Source organism: Eurypyga helias, unplaced genomic scaffold (genome assembly GCF_000690775.1).
Source record: "Eurypyga helias isolate BGI_N326 unplaced genomic scaffold, ASM69077v1 scaffold5497, whole genome shotgun sequence".
NCBI lineage: Eukaryota > Metazoa > Chordata > Aves > Eurypygiformes > Eurypygidae > Eurypyga > Eurypyga helias.
Genome location: NW_010262195.1, coordinates 28,572 through 52,382, shown reverse-complemented (window position 1 = coordinate 52,382; position 23,811 = coordinate 28,572). Strand labels below are relative to the sequence as shown.

At 40.5% G+C, this 23,811-nt stretch overlaps 1 protein-coding gene across 1 annotated transcript; it reads right to left on the bottom strand.

Annotated features, from left to right (window-relative positions):
- Positions 1-1,528: 1,528 nt before the first annotated feature.
- STEAP4 (STEAP family member 4) lies at positions 1,529-23,056 on the bottom strand. The gene is given in 6 exon segments (XM_010155607.1): positions 1,529-1,798; positions 2,811-2,975; positions 3,601-4,128; positions 5,507-5,962; positions 22,902-22,987; positions 22,990-23,056. Coding segments are annotated over 6 exon segments (1,572 nt in total).
- Between the last annotated feature and the right edge of the window lie 755 nt (positions 23,057-23,811).

Genomic DNA, 23,811 nt, shown 5'->3' with positions numbered 1-23,811 from the left:
TCAAGGAGTATCATTCAGATAATTATATTTTTTTAAATCTGTTGATAGTGCTTGTTTGAAAGTACAGTTAGCTATACTAGTTACCATGCTCATACATTCATGGTTGTGAGTATTTGTGCTCTGAATAGACAGGGAGGAGAAAAACAGAGAGAGAAAAGATAGAAACCAATTATCTTCCTATAAAAACACAGTTTGCCTTTTCTTTATTGTCCAGTGTGAAGGAGGCTGTTGGATCCTCTGTGCCCAATTTAACCGGAGGGAGGTTGCTATCCCAACTAGACCCTGGTTTTCCACAACATCCTCAACTCACTTTGATGACTAAGCAAAGATCTGCGTATGTGAGCTTTCAAGGAGCAAAGAAAGATGGGGGAAGGTGAACCCAGGGAGCTGGCTGAAGACAGGTTCCCGTTTTATTCCTTGCTCAAAGGCTTTCTAACACCTTTGTGCAACTGAGCATACCAGCAGCTGCATCCTATCAAAAGAGGTTCTAGAAATGATAACAGAGCTGAACACTGTAAAAAAAATTCTTTATTGTTGTGAAAATACATATATTTTCATAGAATATCTGTAGTATTGCATCCAAAGATTTATTTTTTGAAAAATCAACAATATCCTCTTCATGAGATACAACCATGACATATAATACAAGCCCCTGATATAATAGGATATTCCTTTAGCTTCTTTCCTTACAACTCACTGCTTACACAAAAGATCACTGACCATTTTTTGCTTGTACTTGTAGAAAAGCATAGGCTTGTGAGCACATCTCACTTCTTTCTGGCATTTTGATCTCTCCTCCATCCCCTTGCCACCTGAGTTTCTGGTAGAGCAGTACAAGCAAGGATTCAGTAGTCCTTGGCCCATACACTTTGGACATTAGGGTTCCTGCACACAAACCAATCTTACTCAACTATCTTTAAGGTATGAACGTAGGTCTCTTTTGCATCAGATGTTAATGGAGGGTAAACTAATGTGGAAGAGAGCTCTTCCTCAGCCAGCATCCATCCTGCCCCCGTTCTATGGGCGCTGTTGGCTTTTTGGGGTGGAAGCCGGGTGTGTGTTCACTTACATGCCTGTGCATGTGGATCTGTGTGGTAGGTGCATGTAGACCTGAGCCCCAATGGGTGGGGTAGGGAAGAGGAGCAGATGCCACCTAACGCCAAAAGTTACTCTTGTTCTGCCCAGCCCTTGAGTAGGTTTGGAACGACAGATGAAGGACATGGAGCACGACTTACTTCTCTCATACCCTTCTTAGGAATGGAGGGTGAATAGGCGAGGGGGAATATACTGAGCCTGAATATACGGAGAAGGCCTGAACATGTGTGAAAGTATGCCTGGGGTGCAGGAACTCAATGGCCTTGTTTGATTTGTATTTTAAGCTTGCCATTGAGGTGGCTTTATTTTAATCAAGGCCTGGCAAAGTTTTTCACTTTTTCTCTCACTCTCCAGATAAAGGAGGATCAGGACTTCATATGCCTTCATAATAATGGGGTTTTTTCCTTCTTTTTAGTGATAGAGCTTAGTCTAATTATACAGCAGACTTGTTGACAATGTGATTTGGCTGTTCTGAGTACTGGGGATTCCTCACCCAGCCCTGTCGAATTCGTGTGAGAGGTTTGTCTAGACAAGGAAATATCAGCACAAATTTGACAACCAGTACAATGCACGGAACAATGAGGGAGAGCATATAGGCATTTGGAAGATACCATCTGTACGACGATGAGCTCAGGAACCGGTTTCCGCCGTAAACTAACGTGTGTGCAGTGCAGAAAATCAGCGTCAGATATCCCAGTTTGGACTGGGGGAGAAAAAAAGAAAAGAAAGAAAGAAGTGGATGTTAAAATGGTAAATCAAACCAGAACAAATGCAATTTACAGGAAACACTAAGGTTTGTGGAATGTGCCAACTTTGGGACTAATTGGGGACTGCTGAAATGAAACTGTTTTATATAATGTAAAGGCTCTTACTGTTTTTTAAGAAAGATTCATTCATATGGATCTAGGTGAAACACACTTTGTTTTTTTCTCCATCGACAATCCTGATAATTTTTGCTAGCTCACACATACTGCCTGGTGGTTGTCATATTTGTGAAAATGCAGAGAAAATGTTGAAATGCAGTGGAGAGATCCAAGGTTTTATATGCTCTAGCGCTAATCCATCCAGAACTACCATACTGTGTAAGTTTTTGCCTTGATAAAACATTCATTGATAGTAATTTCCCCTTCCCTTGCCTCCCCTCCCCTGCCAGCCCAGCTCCTGCAGAGGCACGACAGCTTGCATCAAGCTTCCGCCGAACGGGGGGGCTGAGATTATAGTGTTACCGAGGGCAGCCAGTTTATAGGCACAGCAGTTTTTAGAGTCTGCAGAAACCGAAGATTCTTTAGATTCTGGCATTAAGAGGATCTGAGTTATAACATCATTTTTCAGACTCATTTTAACTGAATTATCTTGTGAACCAACAAAATTAGCCCAATCAATGGCTAAAATATTTTGTGACTTAGTATAATTGTGGCATTTGATAATTCCAGAATGTCAGGTTTCTTTTTGTCATTTAGGAGCTCACATCTTCCCAATTTTCTCTTGTTAATTCAGGAATCCCAGTTGTACCATAAGCAGCCATTGGAGAAGTTGTGTTTTTTTACAGATGAGCTGTACAGCCATGTATGTTTTTTTCCACTGTGTGATGGTGGATAGCATACACATCACATTTGGAGGTAGTCATGGAGGAAAGCCCTAAGTCTCTAGTAAATCTGCCTGTGGTGATAGTTTATAAAGGAAGAAGGTTTTTTTAGAACAAGTCTTTTTCTTACCTGTACAAATCGAAATTCTCGCCAGTTGACATTGTTGCTGACTGAAGGCAAGGAAGTTATTCCCAGAAGAACAAATAAAAAAAATCCTAAGATTCCCAGAGCCAAATAAGAGTCACTAAGCCAGGCATTAGTGGTGTTGAGTGGTTCTGTTTTATTGCTCAGAGCCTGAAGAAAAGAAAATCAGGTATATCTTAGTGATAACTGTTTTAGGATCAATATACAGAAAAAAATATCCTTTACAATAGCTAGGAGATAAATGTTATTGATTAACTGTCTGAAAATTATCAAAGACTTCTTTGAACACCTACTCAAAAAACAGAAGAGGCATTATATTACATATAGGTTCCATATACCTATAATTGTGGTGCCTATTTTACACTGCTGTAGACCTACTGTTGAGGGCAGGTATGTGATCCTTTGCTGGTAAATAAACTCAGAAAGTCAAAATATGTGCCGTTTTTAAAGTCAAAGTATGTGCCGTTCTTTAAGGTATATGGAGAAATAAGGAAATAGGTTTCTTTAAATTACTCTTACTGTTTACCTTTTCCCTGCTAATTTTATTAATATGTAAGCTATGTAGGAGGAAGACTGAAGCCAGAAATCCCCTCAACTCAACATAATATCAACAAACTTCAGATATACCAATGGTTAAAAGGAACATGGAAACTAAGAAAACCCTATTGCAAATAGCATTGGACTGTCCACATGAATTTCTGAAGCTCAGGGGAGAAGGTAGTATTTGTAACAGGGCCAGAAGAAAGTAAGCCATAGAGCAGGGAACAAAACTTACCTGGGAGACGGTTAGACTGCTGATTCTCCATCTTACAAAGGAGCGAATTGGGATAACAAGAGTGTACAAAACGTGCAGAGAAGCAAATGCCAAGGCTACTAGTCCAAGTTGTTTCCTACACAGCATCCATTTGTCCAGCCAGTCTGGGAAACGGCGGTATTTGGTACCTCTGTATAACTGAATAATTGCAGCAAGTACACCAGGAAGATAAACCAAGGCAAGAAGGATGAGTGCCATTATAGGACAGATCCGGTTTGGAATGGAAATTGCAATAAAAAATGAAAAGTCTTGGTTTTCATAAACATAAGGGTAAATTATATCACGAATCAAACAGTAGAAGAAGAAGAATGCAGTTAGGCCAAGGGACAAAAGGATGGGAAACTTCCACATTGGAAAGAGCTGCAGAGGGTAATTTTCTATTTCCTGAGCAGCCAAGAGGGATCCCTGATCTAATGGAGTGAGACCCAGTGCACGAACAATATCCATCACCATTTGTTTAGCTTCCATGTCATCTCCACAGACAAACACCTGCAACCAAAACCAAACAGAAGATTTATTTAGACAGACTTTTGTGACATCCTCTACTGCCATCCTGCCTGGTTATGGATGAGACTTCTTGGGCTACTTGCTGGCTTCCCTTCTGGCCTTAATTTATATAGGCAAAATGTAGCCTATAGATACTTTCTTGACCAACAGGTCCAAGAATTAAGAATATGAATCTTTTCTCTGGAGAAGGGAAGATTGTTTCAAGTGGCAAAATTTTGTATCTGAAAAGAACAGTGTATAACACAGTTAGTACAAGTCTTTGCCCAGAAGACTTGACATACTGTTCTGAAGAACTCCAAACAGTTTGTAAGCACAAGGTTTTGTAGGATTAAATAGGAACAAAATTTTCAGTAAGAGTATATAGGAGCAAAATTTTCAATTGCTGCTACAGTGGTCCGTAAGAACTACAGAGAAGTGGGGACAGAGATCTTTAAAACATGATTGCCCTATCAAAAAGGTAAATATTATTTCTTTCCAAATCTGGTAAAATAGTGAAGAAATGGTCTTTTCTGTGAGTGTACAAGTCAATACTCCTTTTGGAACTGGGAGAAAGGGAGCAATTTCTGCTCTCGTTGAAATAATGACAGGCTTGTAGAGCCTAGGCTTGGAAGTCCTTGGGTCTTTAGTTTAGCCAAAACCATTTATCTGGCAGCAGAAAGCAGAGCTAGCAATGCTTTGAGTAGCTGGCTGAAACCATGTGTTGTACATGAACACTATTCCTCAGAGCAGCAAAAAACAGTGTAATAAGCAATTTGTCTTCAAGTAAGCTGCTGTGTTGCTTCCTATGACTAGCTCTGTGCCTGCTGGCCTGTCATTAAGGAGTTGCTTAATATGGGTTGCACACACTGAGGTGTTAAACTTCTGTGGTGACAGATTTGGATTTAGAAAACTTAATTAATTTGTTCACCTTTCAGCTCACTTCTGTTGTCCATACTCATTCTGTTGCCCCATCATATCCCTTGCCTCCCTTTTTTTGCCCTCTCCATTTTATTCTTGCTTTGATATGTTCCTCCTATATCCTTTCTGTTTAACTTTACATTCTTGGTGAACAACTGATGCAGCCCTTATTTCCTCCTGATTTGCTGTCTCCCTCTTTCTAACTCTGCTGTCTTTCTTTTCTTTCCTCTCCAGTCTCTCTGAAGTCCTCACCGAGTTCAGAGGCAAGCTATCCATAGTTCTTATCATGCCATATTACAAACCAGTAGTAAATTTTACCTCACATTTAATTTGAAATGGACAATGATGGTGAAAATTCCATCTCAACCCTGTCTGATTTCAATGTCCCATGTGTATTTTGGCTCGAAGAAACCATACGATATATATAACTGTGACATAGGAAACCTCCATTGCTCGGTCTTACCTGCCGGCTTGCATCCAACGTGCCTGACTGCAAGGCCCAGGCTGACACGGTGTTAAAGGCTTTGACAACCCTAGCACCAGGCACCAGCTGAGCGAGGTACTCTGCATTGGATTCCGGATACTGGTTTATTTTTAAGTTGTTGCTTACATCCACCAAGACTTTTCCACGGAGAATTTCTGCTAGCGAGGTAAGGAAGTTGTAATGTTGCCTCTGGATCGCTACAATGATGATGGCAGCTTTCTGAGCTGCCTCCATGTGGCTCAACACCTCTGCACCCTTGGGAATAAGGCTGGATGTCTGTGTGCTACGGCTTCCAAACACGACGGGGTAGCCGGACTGAATAATTTTATGCCCCAGAGCTCTTCCAAAGTCTCCAGTTCCAAATATGCACACCGTCTCTCTTTTGTTAGAAGTCGTAGGAGCCAAAGCCATTATGTTGGAAGAATTTTTATTCATCTGTTAAAAAAATCCCACAAACAACAGACTAAGCAAAACATAAATCTCTTGACAATGAAACATTAGCAATGACTCTGGCTATACCAAATAAGAATCTGAGAGTTTCCTTGGCTCTTAATATGCTTCCTGCACACTCCTGCATGCACACTCTCAGCATATTCCTGTACAGTTTTTAAAAAGCAGTTCTGGATATTCACCTCTCCATATCTTACGGCACCCTTTTTTCCAGTCATTTTATGGATTTTAACATTCAGCTGAACTGTTGCAGTTCCCCTCTCAAAGGGAAATCAGGAGGAAGGGATACAGAAGCAGAGAGGGCAAGGGTTGCACACATTTTAGAGTAAATTCTGCGCATTTATGCTATAGAAAAACATTGAAGAGGCAGGTGTTTCTAATCAGATTAGAATATGGAAAAAACTTTTGTAAAATACTTGAAGAAGAGATATTATAAGAGGTAGCCACAAGTCTATCTGTTGCCCTCAATATTTCCTTAATACAAATAGTCAGGGCCAGTTTGTTTTATTATTGTTCTTCAATTTCCTGAAGAATGTCCCATGAAGCATTTGGACAGCAAAACTGGAATATTTAATGTTGAACATTTATTTCTGCTATCGCTATATTACTCATAATAAAATTCTCTTTGAGGTTTTTATATATCCTCCTTTATCACTGTACCTGGAAGCCTCAACTTCTTTAATGTATTATCCATGTCATAGCAGTATGTAAGCTCTGTACTTGCAGAGTGAGACCCATGCTACAAATACAGAATCAGAAGGGTCTGCTCCAAAGGTCTTGCAGTAGGTCCACATGCTATTGTCCTCATGCTACAAAAGGTGAACTTAGACCAGAAAACCTAAGGCTTGAAGGAAGACCTCCAACAGGAGATCTTGAGAGACCCCTCTCTTGGACTGACCAGTAATTCAATACTTAGAGCGGCCTTTTAATTTGCCAGAGCCCTAATTCAAGTCTTTCACTGAATCACAGGTAGCTGTGGGACTAACAGATTTTCCAATTTGCAGGAATGTAATGCATGGAATGATTGGCTAGATCCAAAACAATTGCTTTGCTACTGCTCTTTATTAACCCTCTGCCTAGATTCTTCTATGAAGCACCATTCAGAATGAAACACTGCCATTTAAAAATACTGAGATGATACTCTTCACTTCCTTTTATATTTTTCTCTAGCCAGAACAGGTTTTGCTTTTCAAAAATCACACGAGTTTAAATTGCTTGGCCTAAAACTTGCATTTGTTTGGCGAATAAAATAATCAAGCCTGAACTTCCCCTTAAGCTGCTGTGACATTGAGTGAAGGGCTGTGAGTCAGGGATGCACACATCTTTTTAGCTTGTGCTGTAGGTTGTAAGATTCATTAGTGAGATAGGCATAGAAATGCTTATTCTGAGAATTATATGTGGAGATTTGGGCTTGAACTAGCTCTGCATGTAGCTAGTTAGCCCTCAGTTGGCACCAGGGCTTGCTCAGCACTGTTCTTACAATGAATGAGCTGTGGGAGCCTTGTGTTTTAAAAACTTGCCAAGGGGGTTTGTTTCTGGTCATTAGGGGAAGGCATTGATTCAGGCAGAGCAGGGCCTCAGGATCTGTGTGCTTGTGGCCTGTGTGGCGCATGCAGGTCCCACAGGAGGTTCTGCAGTGCAGCAGGGTGTGAACCCCAACTCTCTGCAACTGCAGTCCTAGCTACCCTGCTGGGCTCTGTGTACTTTGTGAAGTAACACCCTGAGCATGAAAATAGATCCTCAAAGGGACCCATCTGAATGTTCTGCATATTTGTGTGCTATGACATATGCATGCAAATGCAAAGTCCTTTGACATATTTAAAAAGGATTCTCTGAGGGCTTTATTAATGTCCCATGAGGCTCTAATGTCACTAGAGCTATAAAATTCCTTTTTGGGGATAGGCTGTATTTCAAAAAGAGTTGTGTATCTAATATTAATAGATGGTCCAACTCAGTACCTAATAAGACTCAACTTTTCTTTCTTAATTTTTCATTTCATCAAAGTAAGCTCCTATCTAAAACGAAAAGTAAAACTTATTTGTAACACACTGTCGTCCAGTTGAAAACTTCTGTATTTGTCCTCAAGAAATCATTAAGTTATTGCTGAGTAACCTATGCAAATCATTCTCCTCTCCAAGGTAAGATTGGAAAAAAACCCTAAAAAACCAAAACTCAATATGTCATTTTATTATCACTAATATATCGTGTAATATATTTGGTAGATCGGTTAAAGGCTCTTTTTTGATTTTTAATCTTACAAAAGAAATGGATTCACCAGCAAGAAATAAGACTATAAAGTGCTTCCGTTGTTCACTAATATTGAATGTTTCATTTGCTAGTGTACACTGAACTCATCTTGCCAGAAAAGAGAAAAAGAGGAAGATTAAAAGAAAAATTAATGTAAGGAACATTTTTTTTCCTCCAGAATATAGTTTCTTGGAGCACCCTCTGAGATGAAAAGGCACTTGTACAAGGCAGTGAATACTATTCCACAGAAAGAAAGAGCATTAATACTGGTGGTGTATTTTATCTTAATACCATTTTTTAACAAGAGACAATTTGTTTGAACGAGGTATACAGAATTTTCCTTTTCTTTTTAAGAATTACTTAAGAGGGATGCCCATAGCTCTTATGATGGCACACATTTATATATCAGAAATAAACTGGTCACCAATTAATTTCTTCACAAAATTAAGTACATTTTAAAACTGATATTAATCTAATAGTGCACCTGCTGCTTCTGAAAATCACATGTAAGCCAAGGCAAGTTTGCTTTTGAATCCCAGGCCTTCTGTACCATGCTTCCTCCTAACAAAGAGGGAAGTTAAATGCATTTTCTCCATTGAATCTTTTTTCTCCTTCCTTCCAACATGCCTTTGTGCCAGCTGGCTGTTGTTGGACTAAAAGAAGGCTGTGGGCTTTGCAGGGAACTTCTGGAGGTTAATTCAGGCAGAAGGTTATAGGCACATAGACAGTGCATAGGTAAATTCTGTCTGTGCTGTGTGTATATGAACAAAATGCAGCCTCTGATGGCAACTGGGTGGATGTAAAGTCAAAGTAAGGAAAATGGCTTCCCAAAGTCCGTGGCAGTGGTAGTGAGAAGACATTAACTTATTATAGGACAGGGGTTTTTATTGTCACACGCCAGTACGAAGGATGTGAAGCTGAAGTACATCACAAGGAATACAGGGCCAGTCTGGTGCTGGGAGCTCAGCCTGAAGGCTCACACTTAAGTCCCAGTAAGCAGTTCACGGCTGTGGGTGTCTGCTCTGTTCCCATGTGGTACACTGAGTGCTTTCAAAGAACAGGGTAAAGCAGGAATACCAGCAAAGAAACATGTAGTAAACATGATGTGTTCTTTTATATGTGTAGCTATATACTAGCTGGGAAAAAGCTGTAGTGACCTGCATCCATACATAATATTTTTGCTTATGTCCATCCCTCTAACATTAGAGCACTGGTGATGGCTTTTGTTATTTGAAAGATAATCCACGTAAGCTTCTGTAATGATTAACTCTCTCCTTTCTCTTCTGCATTGTTGCTCTATTCTTATACAACAAATGATCCTATTTTAAGGAAAATGGTGGTAATCTCTGAGCTGCTTACCTCTTGGTCAGTAATGATAAAAGGAGGTGCTGAAAGATAAAAGGCGCTTACTTGTCAAAACTGAGGTTTCTGCCCACTGCATAAACACTAGGGGAACTGAATGAAGGTATGAAGTTTAGTTCAGCATTTATGTCAATACTTTAGTTTTGTAGAATTTGGAATGAAGACAGGCATGTTGCCTTGCACATGGGAAAAAGGAGGAATTTCACAGCAGAATCGCTGCCACAGATGAAGTACAGTGCCAAAAGTAGAAAGGCAGAGATAGACCTCAGACATAGAAAGATCAGAAAGATGTAACATGAAATGGCAGATGGGAGATCAGTGGAATGTTTCTAAAGGTAGAAAGACAAGATGAAAGGAGTAAGAAAGAGTAATTTTGCTATTTACATTTTAAAAAGAAGCAATACAAATAACTCTGGTGGTGGTCTCAGTAGATTATCTAGTCCTTCCCCCCCCAAGGCAAGATGAACCATGTTTAAACCAAGTCTGACAGACGCTTCTTTAACCTGTTTGTAAAACCTTCCTGTGCTGTGGATCCTGAAGTTTTCCTTGCTTACTGCTTTCTCAGCCATACTATTAGGCATATTTTCCTACATCTAATCTATAACGCTTCCTCCCACAGTAGCCACAGGTGTCAATTTATCCCCCTTCTCTTTGCAGCAGCCTTTGTTGGACATGAAAGCTGTTACCATTTCACCCTTTTCTCCCTACAACTAATGCTTCTGAGAGTGGTGATCTTCCTCATGGTTTTCTTCTGATCTTTCTAGTCTAAACTGCTCCAACTGTTAATTAAAAGTATGGTGCTAAATCTGAATGCAGTACCCTTGCTGAGATCTCACCAGATAAAGAAGGATTGCTTCACTTGTCTCACAGGCAACACATCATCCCACTGTCACATTTGTCTTATTCACAACACAGCTGATTCATAGTCAGCTTGTGATGCATTAAAGTTATGAGTACTTTAACAAGTATTGTGTGGCAACAGGAACCAAGATGTGGAGTGAAACAGCTGGTGCTGAGCACATGATGTTCACACTATCTATGTGTCAGACATTTCCACCTTGGACTATAGTCTAGCACCACAGCCTGAATGCCCATTAGTAGCTGTTGTGCATTGGGGTACACCTAAAACACCCCAGTGTCTTGTGTCTCAGCTTTCATAGAATCACAAAATCATTTAGGTTTGAAAAGACCTTTAAGATCATCACGACCAACTGTAAACCTAGCACTGCCAAATCCACCACTAAACAATGTCCCTAAGCACCACATCTTCATGCCTTGTAAATACCTCCAGGGATGGTCACTCCACCACATCCATGGGCAGCCATTTCCAATGCTTGGTAACTCTTTTGGTGAATAAATTTTTCCTAATATTCAATCTAAACCTGCTCTGGTGCAACTTGAGGCTGTTTCCTCTTATCCTATTGAGTGCTACTTGGGACAAGAGACCAACATCCACCTCTGCAACCTCCTTTCAGGTAGTTGTAGAGAGCAATAAGGTTTCCCCTCAGCTTCCTCTTCTCCAGGCTAAACAACCCGAGCTCCCTCAGCTGCTCCTCACGGGACTTGTATTCTAGACCCTTCACCAGCTTCGTTCCCCTTCTCTTCACAGGACCTTCACAGGTCTCTTCACAGGACCTCAGTGTCTGTTTTGCAGTGAGGGCCCCAAAACTGAACACAGGATTTGAGGTGCAGCCTCACCAGTGCTGAGAAGAGGGGGAAAATCACTCCCCTAGTCCTGCTGGCCACAGTACTTCTGATACAAGCCAGGATGCTATTGGCCACTTGGGCCACCTGGGCTCACTGCTGGCTCATATTCAGCCAGCTGCTGACCAACACCTCGAGGTTGAGTTCGTATTTCTGTGAGACAGCTTTCCAGACACTTTTTCCCAAGCCAGTGGCCTGTAGCATTGCAGGTTCAACCTGACACCTAGTCTTGTTGTACCTCATACAGTTGGCCCTGGCCCATCAACCCAACCTGTCCAGATCCCTCTGTAGACCCTTCTTACCCCTCAAGCAGATCAACACTACTTCCCAACTTGGTATCATCTGCAAACTTACTAAGGGTGCACTCGATCCCCTCTTCCAGATCACAAAGATACTAAAGAGAACTGGCCCCAGTACTGAGTGCTGGGGAACACCACTTGTGACTGGACACCATCTGGATTAAACTCCCTTAGCCACCAGTCTTTGGACCTAGCCATGCAGCCACTTTTTCACTCAGTGTAGCATGCACCTATCCAAGCCATGAGCATCCAGTTTCTCCAGGAGAATTCTGTAAGAAAGTGTCAAAGGCTTTACTAAAATCTACATAGGCAACATCCACAGCCTTTCCTTCATCCACTACGCAGGTCACCTGTCATAGAAGGAGATCATGTTACTCAAGCAGGACCTGCCTTGCATAAACGCATATTGACTGGGCCTTTCCACCTTTTGTGGAAAGGAATCTAGTTTCATATGCTCCAAGAGCTCTCTGTGGTGTAAAGTAAAGCTTGGTGAACTGCTTCAACATCTGATCAGAACTAAAATACTAATGTAAATGTATCCTGTTACACCTAATCCTTTAATTGGACAGCTCCCACGCCAATGAATTGCTCCATCCTCAATTTCTGTGTTTTTTTCTGACTAGGCTGTATCGTGCACTTGTCCCTGTTGAATAGCACCATATTTTTTTAAACTGTATCTTCAATTTGTCAAGATCATTTTGATTTCTAAGCCTGTCCTCTAACGTGCTTGCAGCCCTTTTCAACTCTGTCAGATTGTCAGCTTTAATAAGCATAGTGTCTATCCCGATATCTATGCCACTTAATGAAACTCTTGAATAGGACCTTTGCCAGGAGAGACCCCCTGTATATCTGCAGTAAATGTAGTCTTCCATTTGACAATGATTAACTGAGAAACTGAAACTGCTTCTTTCACTAGTTCTGCAGAACCTTACCTTATATTAGTTTAATCTATGCTGCATTTTCCTAGTATGCGTTCGAAAATCTTCTCAAACATTTACGATACTAAAAACCTCACTCATGTCAAGTTGTATAGCCTCTGTGATTCAAAAGGCCTGTTATCCTGTTAGAAGAGGAAATGAGGTTGGTTTGGTATGATTTGTTCTTGATTAATTCATGTGCCTACAACCCATTTCTTTCTCATCTTCTATTTGATCCTCTATTTGTTTGAAAATTGTACTTAAACGGATTGGGCTGTAATTCTGCACCTCCTCCTTCTTCTTACTCTTAAGCTGTTATTCTTGCCTTTCCTGTCTTTCAAAACTTTACCTCTTCCACACAGTTCTTAAAGATAGTTATTAATGGCTGTGGAAATGCTTCAGTTATTCCCCTGAACAATGTGAGGTGAATTCCATCAGCCTTGCTGATCTCAGGTCATTTAAATCACCTGATCATGGCCTAATCTGTTTCTTCTGTCATCTAGCCTGAATTTTTAGCTCTTTGCTACTGGTATAAATCCTTTTATAACAGTTGACCCTTCTAGTGAATAAAGAGCAAAACAGGCATTACAGAGTAGGGTTTCCTGGAGTCAATAGTTTTCTCTCAGTTGAGTGGTGGATCAATCCTCTTTGTAGTTTTCTTTGAAGTTTATGTTTTTAAAGGAAACCTGTTATTCTAGATGTACCTTACTAATTACTTTTTTTTTTTTTTTTTGTGCTGTGGCTTTTCAAACCTTATCAATATATTAGTACTATTCTTCTGTGTTTGTCCATAGGTTTTCATGTATGCATGCTTTTCAAGTTGGAAGTTTCTGAAGAACTCACAGCTCCAGCCACATGGCTCTCTCACTGCAGTCATTCCTCTGCATTGCAAACTTTATGTCTCTCCATTTAATATAGTTTCTTTAAGCAGCTGTCAAATCTTCTGAACTCATTTTCCTCTCAAACTGTATTTTTCATGGAATGTCATCTTCCCACCTTCAGAGTTTAGTATAATCTGTTTATTATTCTGCTACATGGACAAGCCCATTTCTGAGCACTTGAACGGATCTGGTGGCCTGTGGTGGCTGCCACCTGTGATAGAACCTCAGTATTTTCCTCTCTATCCTTTTCCAAACCTTCTACTAGGTCTATGTTCTTTTATCTTTTGATTCAGGGCAAAAGTGTAGAAGATGAAGCAGCATATAAGGACTATGAAAAGATAAATGGCCAAAGCACTGCCAGGACTTTGATCCATAGCCATGTAAAAAAAGGTTTATAAGTAGAGTAAAAAGAGAGTTAATGGCCAGCACAACTGTGACCCAAGTAGGTTATAGTGTAGTCTACTGTAGGAACTAGTCTCAAGTTTTGCAGCACTGATACATTTATCATCTTATTCTTTTTTTTTCTTTTTAAGCTCATAACCATAATCCTGAAGGTAGTCACAAAGTTTAGATGCAGAACAAATATTATGGGAGCGTAACTTCAAAAAGTGCAGTATCAAAGGCCCTCTTTCTAAGTAAACTAAATATTTTGACTGCTATTTCCTTGCAAATAACAACAGGCACTCTGTTACCCTATGCAAATAATAAGCAGTGCTAGGCATGAGAATGGCGTCTCTGGAGAAGCTTGCTGGTTCTGGCTGTCCTAGTACAACATTCTGGAGGCAAATAAAGGTCCTGACATACATCTGGCTGCTTATAGCCTGCTGGGGGTAGATTCATATGTGTGAATTCATATATGGTTATACATGAGTCATGACAACAGTACTGACTGTATATTCCAGTGATTCATGTACTAGAATATCAGTACGAAGTCAGCTTTCTAGGTTCACCTTTCTAGAAGCAGCTTGTTTCTCCAGATTTCAAAAGGGTTATTTTTCTATAACTATCGGGAGATGCTTGTCTTGACAATTTGTAGCTTATTAAATTTAGTCCATTGCACAGCTGAACTATAATAGCATGCTGCTGCATACTATTAGAGACAAAGTTAATTCTTCCTCAGGTTCTCTAACCTTTGGTGTTTAGCTCTGCTTGCACAGTAGTGGAACCAGGACACCTGGGATAGGTGCTTTGGGTTCACACTACGCTGTCCTGTAGACCTCATTTTAGGTTGCTGACATGACTTCTTCAATCTCACCGTAACTCTACTGCACTTTTAAGACAAAGGATTTCTCTATTTTGGTGTTGTGTTGGTTTTTTTTTTTCTTCCAAATCTCTCATTGTCATTACCACAAGGATCAGCTAAACTTTCTCAGACAGCAGCCTCTGCTAAATGTCTTTTTCAGCCAAAGTTCTGTATCTCCATGCTCAGGAAGCACCTGAAAACGTTGCTCCTTACGTGGATTCAACAACTTGTTTACGTAGTTTGAACCACACAGGCAGTACTGAGCACATTGAAACTCATTTCAGCAACAGGGATTCAGAGCATGTCTCTTCCAAAACACTTTGAAACCAGATTCTCACCACCACTATGAGCATGCCCAGCATGCCATCGGACTTGATGTGATCACACATATTAATCCTGCTGGGCAACTGTGAGCTGATCTTGAGTTGGAATTTATGACTGAACTGGCGCAAATAAGCCCTTTGGAGGTGTCCTGCAGACCTTCCTCATACTTCTCTGAAGAGACTAAACAGGTTCAATCAGGTTTGTTTCCCCAATACCTCTGTGTACACCTGAACCTTCCCTACCTGATAAACATATTTTTCTCAAACATGGGTGGACTGCACGTTGCTTTTACACCCCACTATGGTATGTACTGATGGTGGTGCCAATGAAGAACAGTGCCTACAGCCAAGAGTGTCAAAGGCTGTGGAAGTGACTGGGTTGTGTTTGTTTGTTTGTTTGTGGTTTTTTTGGGTGTTTGTCGTTTTTTTTTTTTCATAGCAAGTCTCTTTTTTTCATTGCTTGCTTCAAATCCCTGTATATCTGTGGGTGGGCATGGTGAACTTCAACCAAATAAATTAATGACTACATTTTTATATGGAAATATACTTTTTTTTGGTTGTCAATTTTTAGTTTCCTGTGCTCTTAAGTTCTCCAAAGTTAAACAATTCATTTCAGGAATAGAGTTAATTCTCATAATTGTTTTAATTGCTTATTGCATGTACTGTTAAGCGGAAGTCATCCTCAAGTGTTGTTTTGTTGTTGTTTTGTTGTTTTTTAATTTTTTAAAAAGAGAATTCTGCTTTTTTTTTTGTTTTGAGCTATGATCAAATAGTGTATATCAGACAAAGGTGCCCTAATGCACTAAAATTACATATAGCAGCTCATTAAATACAGTAGAAAAAGAGAGTGATTAATACTTCATTTCTTGCATATTTAGTCCTGCAGCTTTGGAAGTATCTTTATGAAGTATTTTACACATGCGTAATATTAAGTAATCCTGGTGTAGCTTGGAAAACAGGTAAAATGCAATTTAGAAAGTCTCCTTGGAAAGGCATGTACACTAGTCTGAAGCAATCTCATTTACTTAAAACTTCATTTTACCATTCCCACAGAGAAAGAAAGAAAGCATTCTATAACAAATAATGTTTTTTATAAGCTGACAGGTATAGAACCAAATCTGCCCTAAATTATAAATTGCATTTTCTGTTGCTTGATACACCTGAAACTGAAAGGCATGTGGCTAAACTACTCTCCCATGATTAATCCAGTACTTAAACAGATAAAGAAAACAGCAGAATAGCTCCTAACAAACGTATTACTACAAATTATTCATGAGTTTTCTTTCAAGCAAATTAATATCTGCTGTTCTTCTCAGTGGAAAATCCTAGGCTCCAAGTTTTGAAAAAGCTGTTAAAAAATAATTGTTTGAGACAATAAATTCTCCTACAGAGGACACGGCATTTCCCACATCTTCACTTTTTATCATGAGAACACTAAAGCTGCCTGGAGGCTCTTCAAGCAGAAGAAGTATAGGCCTAAATAGATGTATTTAATGTTGTCTAAATCATAGCAAAGTACTGAGAGAACTGGAAATCTCACCACCTCCAACTGTTCCCAAAAACACGTAAGACCCAGCTATAACTTGAGTAATTTCCTCAGTCTTTTCAGGGCTGTTGTACTATTCTGAGGTGTGTAGATAGTAAGCTTTAATCCAGACTAGTCAACTGCAAAGAGAGTGAAAATATTTCATACAACAACTGAAGGTGAGCAAGGGTGAGGAGAGACAGACCTGCCTGCAGCGGAGGGAGCACTGGATTTATCCCAGTTGGCCCAGGAGATGTCCTGAGACCTTGAAAGACATGTTTTCAGATCCCCTGTGTGTGGAGAAGGACCTCCTGGATTACTGCTGAGTCCTCCCCTCACTGTGAAGTTATTCTTCTGAGCATCTTTTATCTGCCATTTAGAGACATTAACAAATAGCTCTGTCTCACAGAGAAGTAACACTAGAAGTGATGAAGCCTGGCTTCCTAGGGTTTTGTGTTCCTTGGCTGATTACAAGCACTGATTGAAGCTGTTTCCAATCACAGGACATGACTCCTGTAACATTTCTTCTCGTGGATTTTTAGGTTTTTAAAATGTATATCCATATATAGTATAGTCACAGTATAGTCTTTCATTTTTCAGGAGACTCTGTGGGGTCTTCAGGAACAGTAAGAGACCTTTCTCCTCTTCCTTAGATTTGTATGAAATCATCACTAAAAAAATGATTGAGGAACACACATGAACATACATAGACTCACATACCTCTGCATGATTGGAGAAATCTCACTTCCTACAGAAATCAGGCTAAAATAATGGATACCCTAAAAATTTCACGAGGTACACACACCCACATGCATTTCTGTAGCACCAAAAGAGAGAGAAACAAGTGAGAAACAGCCCTTCAGTTGTGACCCTCTGTTGTGGTCTGTCGAAAGGCACGGAGGATGTTATCTGGGATGCTTTTACTGACAGCCCATCAGTAGGATACAGTAAGGCTGAAATTAGCTGGCATTGCTGCAGCAACCAAACTAACCCACACTGTCAAAGCACCAAAAATGTAAGAGTTCAAGCCACGTATTTATTATAAGCTCTAGGTCTGCATGATAAGCTTGATCCTCGTCCCACTTACACTAATGGAATCGCTGATTTTCAGTTAACTTGCTTTTGGACAGGGATGCCACAAGCAGGAAGAAAACGAAGCCCAGTTGCTTCATAACACCTGTGATAAAATCAAAGGCGGGGTGGCTGCTGTGGCTCAGTGATGACGTTCTTGGCTGTGCTATACTCTTAGAAATCTAAAGAGTTGGAGGGAGAGTATGATAAAAGATTTAAGGAAAAGGAGCATGAATATGAAGTTTTCTTGCCAAAACAAATATATGTAGATTTGCAACATGTCTGGAACAGGGCCAAGAAGATTTTATAGAAAGTTCATTAATCTCTGTTCTTGCTTATGCAAGCCTATACAGTAAAATGCTGTTACAAAAAATACTGTTTAAAGACACAGAATTTAATAGCAGATAATATTATCAGCTCCTTAATTCACTTAATATGAAGTACATTAAATGTATTTACTTTCTCCTTTTGTTTCCTTCCTTTCTTATAACATTTTTCTCTCCTACATGCCTACAGTCAAATGGCATATGCAGACATAGACCTGCCTTCAGGACAAACGGAACCCTGATATTTTCAGAAATAAAGAAATTATGTAAAAAAAAAAAAAAAGAGTTTTAAATGCTGTTGCATTTTTAAGCAAGGAAAAATTATCAGGAAATCTATTAAAACTAGTTCTTTCTCAAGATGGAAGAAATTCCCATTTTTACTGAGCCAATGCTTCCAGGAGTCTTTGAGCAATAACCTTAAGACACAGGCTTTGAAAATTAACTGCTGAGAAGCCTGAATTTAAAAACATGCTTTTAAAATAAAACAAGCAAGGTGAGATTTTTTTTTCCCCACCAAAGCTCCCTTTGATTTCAGCTCAGGTTTTGCAGATGCCTGAGCTGCTGCTGGTAATTCCCTGGCCTGGCAAGCAGGGACGGGTGTGCGCAGCAGTGGGTCATTGCCTTAGCTCCTGGCCCAGGCGTCGGTACAAGTGAAGCTGCCTGTGAGCTACTGCTCTTGGAGCACAGCACTGCCACGGAATTGCTCACAGTGCAGCACAGGGCAGCCAGCCTTACACTGTGCCACGGTCTACTGAGCCAGGGCACAGCCAACCTTACACAGGATCTCTTACAAACCTCGGCTGCCCGAACCCTGTTACCCAGAGGCTGCCACCTTCTGTGAGAAGTCACCCTGGTTTTTCTCTTCTACATGTTCCTGGGCCTCCACCAAGGTCACTGGGTGTCTCATGTTCCTAACCCTGTGGAATATGCGGAGTCAAGGCCAAAGTTATGCTCTTCGTTCTGAACATCAAGACCATGCGATATGCAAGAAGGGAGCACACCCAGCCCTTTCTGTGCAATTAGAGTGAAGGAACATTTGTGACATGATATGGAACAGAGGCCAAATAAAAGCTGATGTATTCTTACTAAACTTAGCTAAGAGGAAAGAAGAGGGAACAAAGAGGCCACTTATGGGTTCAAAGAGGCCTTCACTTTGGAAACAGATAATGAGGAAAAACAAAGACTGGGCTGGAGGAAGTAACTTATTTTTATGCTGATAGGGAATTTGGCTCAAAATCCTTCCATCTTAATTTTTATAATGGTATACCTAAATAACTAATTCCTTAAGTAAATAATTTTCCAGTGTGTGTCACCAATCAAAATAGCAACCGTTATAGCTAATTCCTCTGAAAATCCCCAGCTACCACTTTTGGTAGTGCTCGAGGTTAGTAATCCAGAAGTTTGGATTCAATTTCCAATCCAGATTTTAAGAAAAAAAAATATTCTTTTAGATTGACATAGGGGAGTATTGACGTTCTTTGCTTGTGTAGATCTTTCACTAATTTTGCAAGCACAAGATTTTAGATCTGCTGGGTTCTTTTCAGGGTGGTTTTTTCCCCCCTAAATATATGTGCAGTCATCCTGAGATCCACAAAAAAAGCCTGATCCTAACACTGACGGAGCTGCTTAGTCCTGGGAGTCACTGAGGTCTACTCCATATAATTTGGAGTGAAAGTGAGCTGAATGTGTGCCAGGAGTTACGAAAAAAAGTGTCATGCTGCTTTTGTAATTGCCTAATTGGACAAAATAATTCCCTCCTGCAGGGTGACCCTCTCTTGCAACTCCAGCAAGGAAATGCAATACAAAATGAGGAACTGAGTTTTATGAATAAACCCATTGTCTTCATTGCACTGCCATTTTATGCTATTACAATTATTTCATAATTACTCACTTGTTGTGAGTACTCATGTCTTTTTACATATTCCCTGCTCTCACAGTCCTTGTAGCATGGGACCACCCCACAGAAATTCTTTATCAAACATTCCTATGCTCTAATGATGCCAGAAAGTGTTTTGCTCTTTGACAATCAACTTCACCACTAAATTTCTTAGCACTTACAGCTTGTTTATCTAGAGGCCTACAGAAACTTGCTCACATAGTTGATATCACTAATGGATTGGTGACAGACAGCACTAAAACACTTTGATCCCAGTCCTCAGGTGCTGTAACTTGTCGGAGGTGGATGGCTGAGCTGCTTCCACGATTGATCAAGCAGTTTGTAGCAGATTATTATAATTAAGCACCTTTGAAGTGCCAAGTTATATGAAGCTCTGGCATGGTTCAGGTTGTAGAATTCCAATGAGATTTATTAATATTCTCATTTTTATGGGATGTCGTGTTGTTTATGGAAATGGTTTTCCTGCACATTCAGATTTGTCCTGGTGAGGCTGCTCCACTTGGGAAAAGCATGTGGTGGGAAATATTCAGACCTGAAAACCTGCCCTCACTTCTGATTTAATCTTAACCTCATGTTTTCCAAAGCAAGTCATGGGATCTGCATCTCTCAGTGAAGGTTTAGACCTAGCCTTGTCAGAGAAACAGGCTGATCCGCAGCACTTGGCCAGCATGACGCACAAAGCAGCTCAGCAGAGCATGAGAGGAGCCATCCGGAGCTGGGCAGCCTCACCCTGTGCCTCCAGCACACCACCACCACCAGCACCAAAGTTGGAGCATTCTTCTGGTAATCTGACCAGGAGAGGGTCCTCTCAGCAGTTCAATAAAGTAAAAGAATAGCTAGAAGCCAGCTTTCCAATTCTGTCTCCAGGGCTGTACTCAGTAGTCACTATGAGCTTGGGAAGCATTTTGTCAGTTCCTCTAATTAATGGTTTTGCTGGCAGATATTCCTGCTCCTCCTCTGTTTCCAAGAAGCACGTACATAACCAGCACTTACCCGAGCTGCCACCCACTGCTCGCCACAGCCCTGACAGAGCAACCTGCCCGAACCACGGCAGCATAGAGGACAGCTGTCATCCGCAGCCTGGAAAATGCTCCACGAGGACATTTCAGAGCGCACCCATTTCTCACAGCCCTGTCTCTGACACCGTAAGTGAATTTACTATTTTATTGGCCATGCTGTCACTAAGGGGAATATATGTTGGAGAAATTTTGAAAAAGAAGAAAGTATGTGGGTGTAAACGATCATGTCAAAAGAGGAAAAACCACCCCAATTATTTGTTTTAGAGCATGCAGGGGCAAAAAAACCCAAACATTTGAACAGAAATAAGCATCTGCAAAGGTGACATTCAAATACCTGTCCCTACCTTTTCTTCCCAAAAAACAGCTTTCAAAAACCAAAGTCAATATACATTAAAATCTAAATAGAATGAAAATGAAGTCAAAATGCCAACATCTATAAAATGTTCTACATAAAATAAAATGTTTAAAATGTTTCAGTTCCACTCTGCTAGAAATGTAACTAAGAACAGAATGGTAGAAATGATTGGCTCAAATTGTGAAGCTACCAAATAACCAGGTTTTAATAAAGATAGGAAGCTGGGAAAAAGTGAGGGAGGTCTTAAAATATGTGGATTTTAACTACTTTCCCTGAAAGCCTCAGTTGCTGTCTGTATTTTTGAGGATCTGGATTTGTAGGGAGGGAAAGGTGGTCCTGAGCATGTAACGCCCATGCTAGGCACATTGCTGGGGTTTTTACTTTGGACTAGCTCTGTCTGTTCCTGTGAGCTTAATTGCCATTAGTGGTGGGATTGTTTAGTTTCACCCAAGAGCAGCCAAGACTGTATGTCGCCAGCCTGCTCTGCAATGTGGAACACGGAGGGCGGCACAAGTAGTTCCCAATTGAGCTCCTGCTCTGAAATAAAACACCAATGTAGGCAACACACTTTCTTAGTAATTTTTCAGCACAAAGTAGACCCCTTACCTGGTTATCTTTTCTGCCTGTAACTAGGAGAAGCAATTTTAAAAAGTGCCATCTACCTAAAATTTTACAAATATGAAAAGTGCTTAATATGTTTGTATAAGAAAATTCCAATATGGAGGAAGAAAGTACAGGGATGTTGTATTTCTCGATGACTACTGGAATATTTTGGTATGTAGTTGCAGACTACTTCATGCCATTCTAAATCATTGGTATTAACAAATCTAGGAGCTTCAGGAAGGCCACATCTAAGAAAGAATTTACATCTTCCACTAGTTGCATCATTTGATAAAGTCTCAATAGTCTTGAAAAAACTGGCCTGTAGTCAGAGTGACAGTTTGCGTTTGCAGATTTAGAGGGGATATGAAATCTTCCTATATCAAAGCCGAAGAACTGTTCTGACAGCTGCAAATGTTCTCTGAATTAATAATGTGGAGCTGGTATAAGACAATATTTAAGAAAAATCCATTTCTTTCTGCAGCATTGAGCCTTTTGCTTATAAAATATTAAACAGGATTAAAATTGGTATGCTGCTTGAATGGGAAGAGAAAACATGAAATTCACATATGAATCCAGAAGTGAAAAGAATCACTAGTTCCAAATGTTATTAGTGATAACTTATGATTTGGGGTAAATCAAACACTCTTGGAGTACATGCCTTTGCTACTAAAATTCAAGACAGAATTTTGGCTTTGGCTTAGGAAAGAAAATCTGCTTTCTAACTTCATCATTTAAAACCCATTGACCAATCCTTATTTGCAGAAGCTTTCTCCACTTATTTACCTATAGCAAACACCTCTGGAAGCTTAAATAAACTTGTTATCTGCTATGTAAGCTCTCAGAATACCAACTGACTAATCCAAAGTTCTAGTTTGTCCTAACTTTCCAGATACAAATCCTTCCCTGTGTCTCACTGATTCCTTACATTTGCTCTTAGTGGTTGTATAATGTCCATACAAAACCAGGAGACGTGCCCTGGCTTTGTAATTTTTGTCTATCAGGAAGCAAGTCTGAGGTAAAATTTTATCAGGAGACTTAAAAATTTAGGTTCAATCCCACCTAAACTTCTCAGGTTGACAGTTTAGCTACTCTGTTCCCTGTCCCCACCTGCAGAAGGGAGAGAAACCTGCAGCTTGTTTGGGTAAAACTCACCTGTGCACTCAACCTTCTGCAGTCCCCCTAGGCAACCCAGTGCTTTCCCAGCCGATGAGACGATGTTTGCAATGGAGCAAGAGAGACCTCAGCAGCTGCAAAGGGGTCCTATTGCTTGGAGTGGAGTGCAGAAACCTCAACAACCTTGCTGGCATTTATGTAGTGGAAGCCAGGGTGAGAGCAGAGGGGAGGGCAAGACGAGGGGATGTTGCAAGCCCTGCCTGTCTGTGTGGGGTGAAAGAACTTCCCGTCAAAGTCTCAGGGAAAGTCCCAGCCCTTGTATTTACAGCTGAGGTGAAGCTGTGGTTGCTTTCGTCATGCTGGCACAGACTTGCCCCTTGGCTATCAGCCACAGCTAAGGTTTGGCTGCCTTCCTCGAGTCTTGGGAGACTAACCTGAGAATTGCAGAAGGCAGGAATGTTGCTATTTGCCTGGAAGGAGAGTTGATTTTTTTTGTGTCACTCCTCTCATGTGCCATTCCAGCTGTGGGTAGGGACAGTAAGAATGTCAGATCGAGATGAAAGGAATTTGGCATAGGGATGGTTGAAAGTACATGATCTCTGAGGTTCTCTAGATGTTCTTGGCAGCTACAGCGATCCTGTGGAGCCAGAGCCTGTGACTGATACATGTTGAGAAAGGGGTGTTTAAGGAATAAGCCTCTGGGAGGTTGCAAAGCTGTTGAGGTTACACATCTGTTTGGAATGGGACACAATTCATAACAGATGCCTTAAGCATCAGGAGATCACTGGACTGGATAGTCCAGATAGGAGAAAGGGGCTAAGAGAGTCCCACTGGCACTGAGATTTTATAAGAAGTTTAGAAAATAAATTGAAGGGGATTTAGATAGCATTGCACTGAAGATCTGCAGGCAATATCTGCCACTGAAGAGGAAGGAAATAAAAAAGAAATA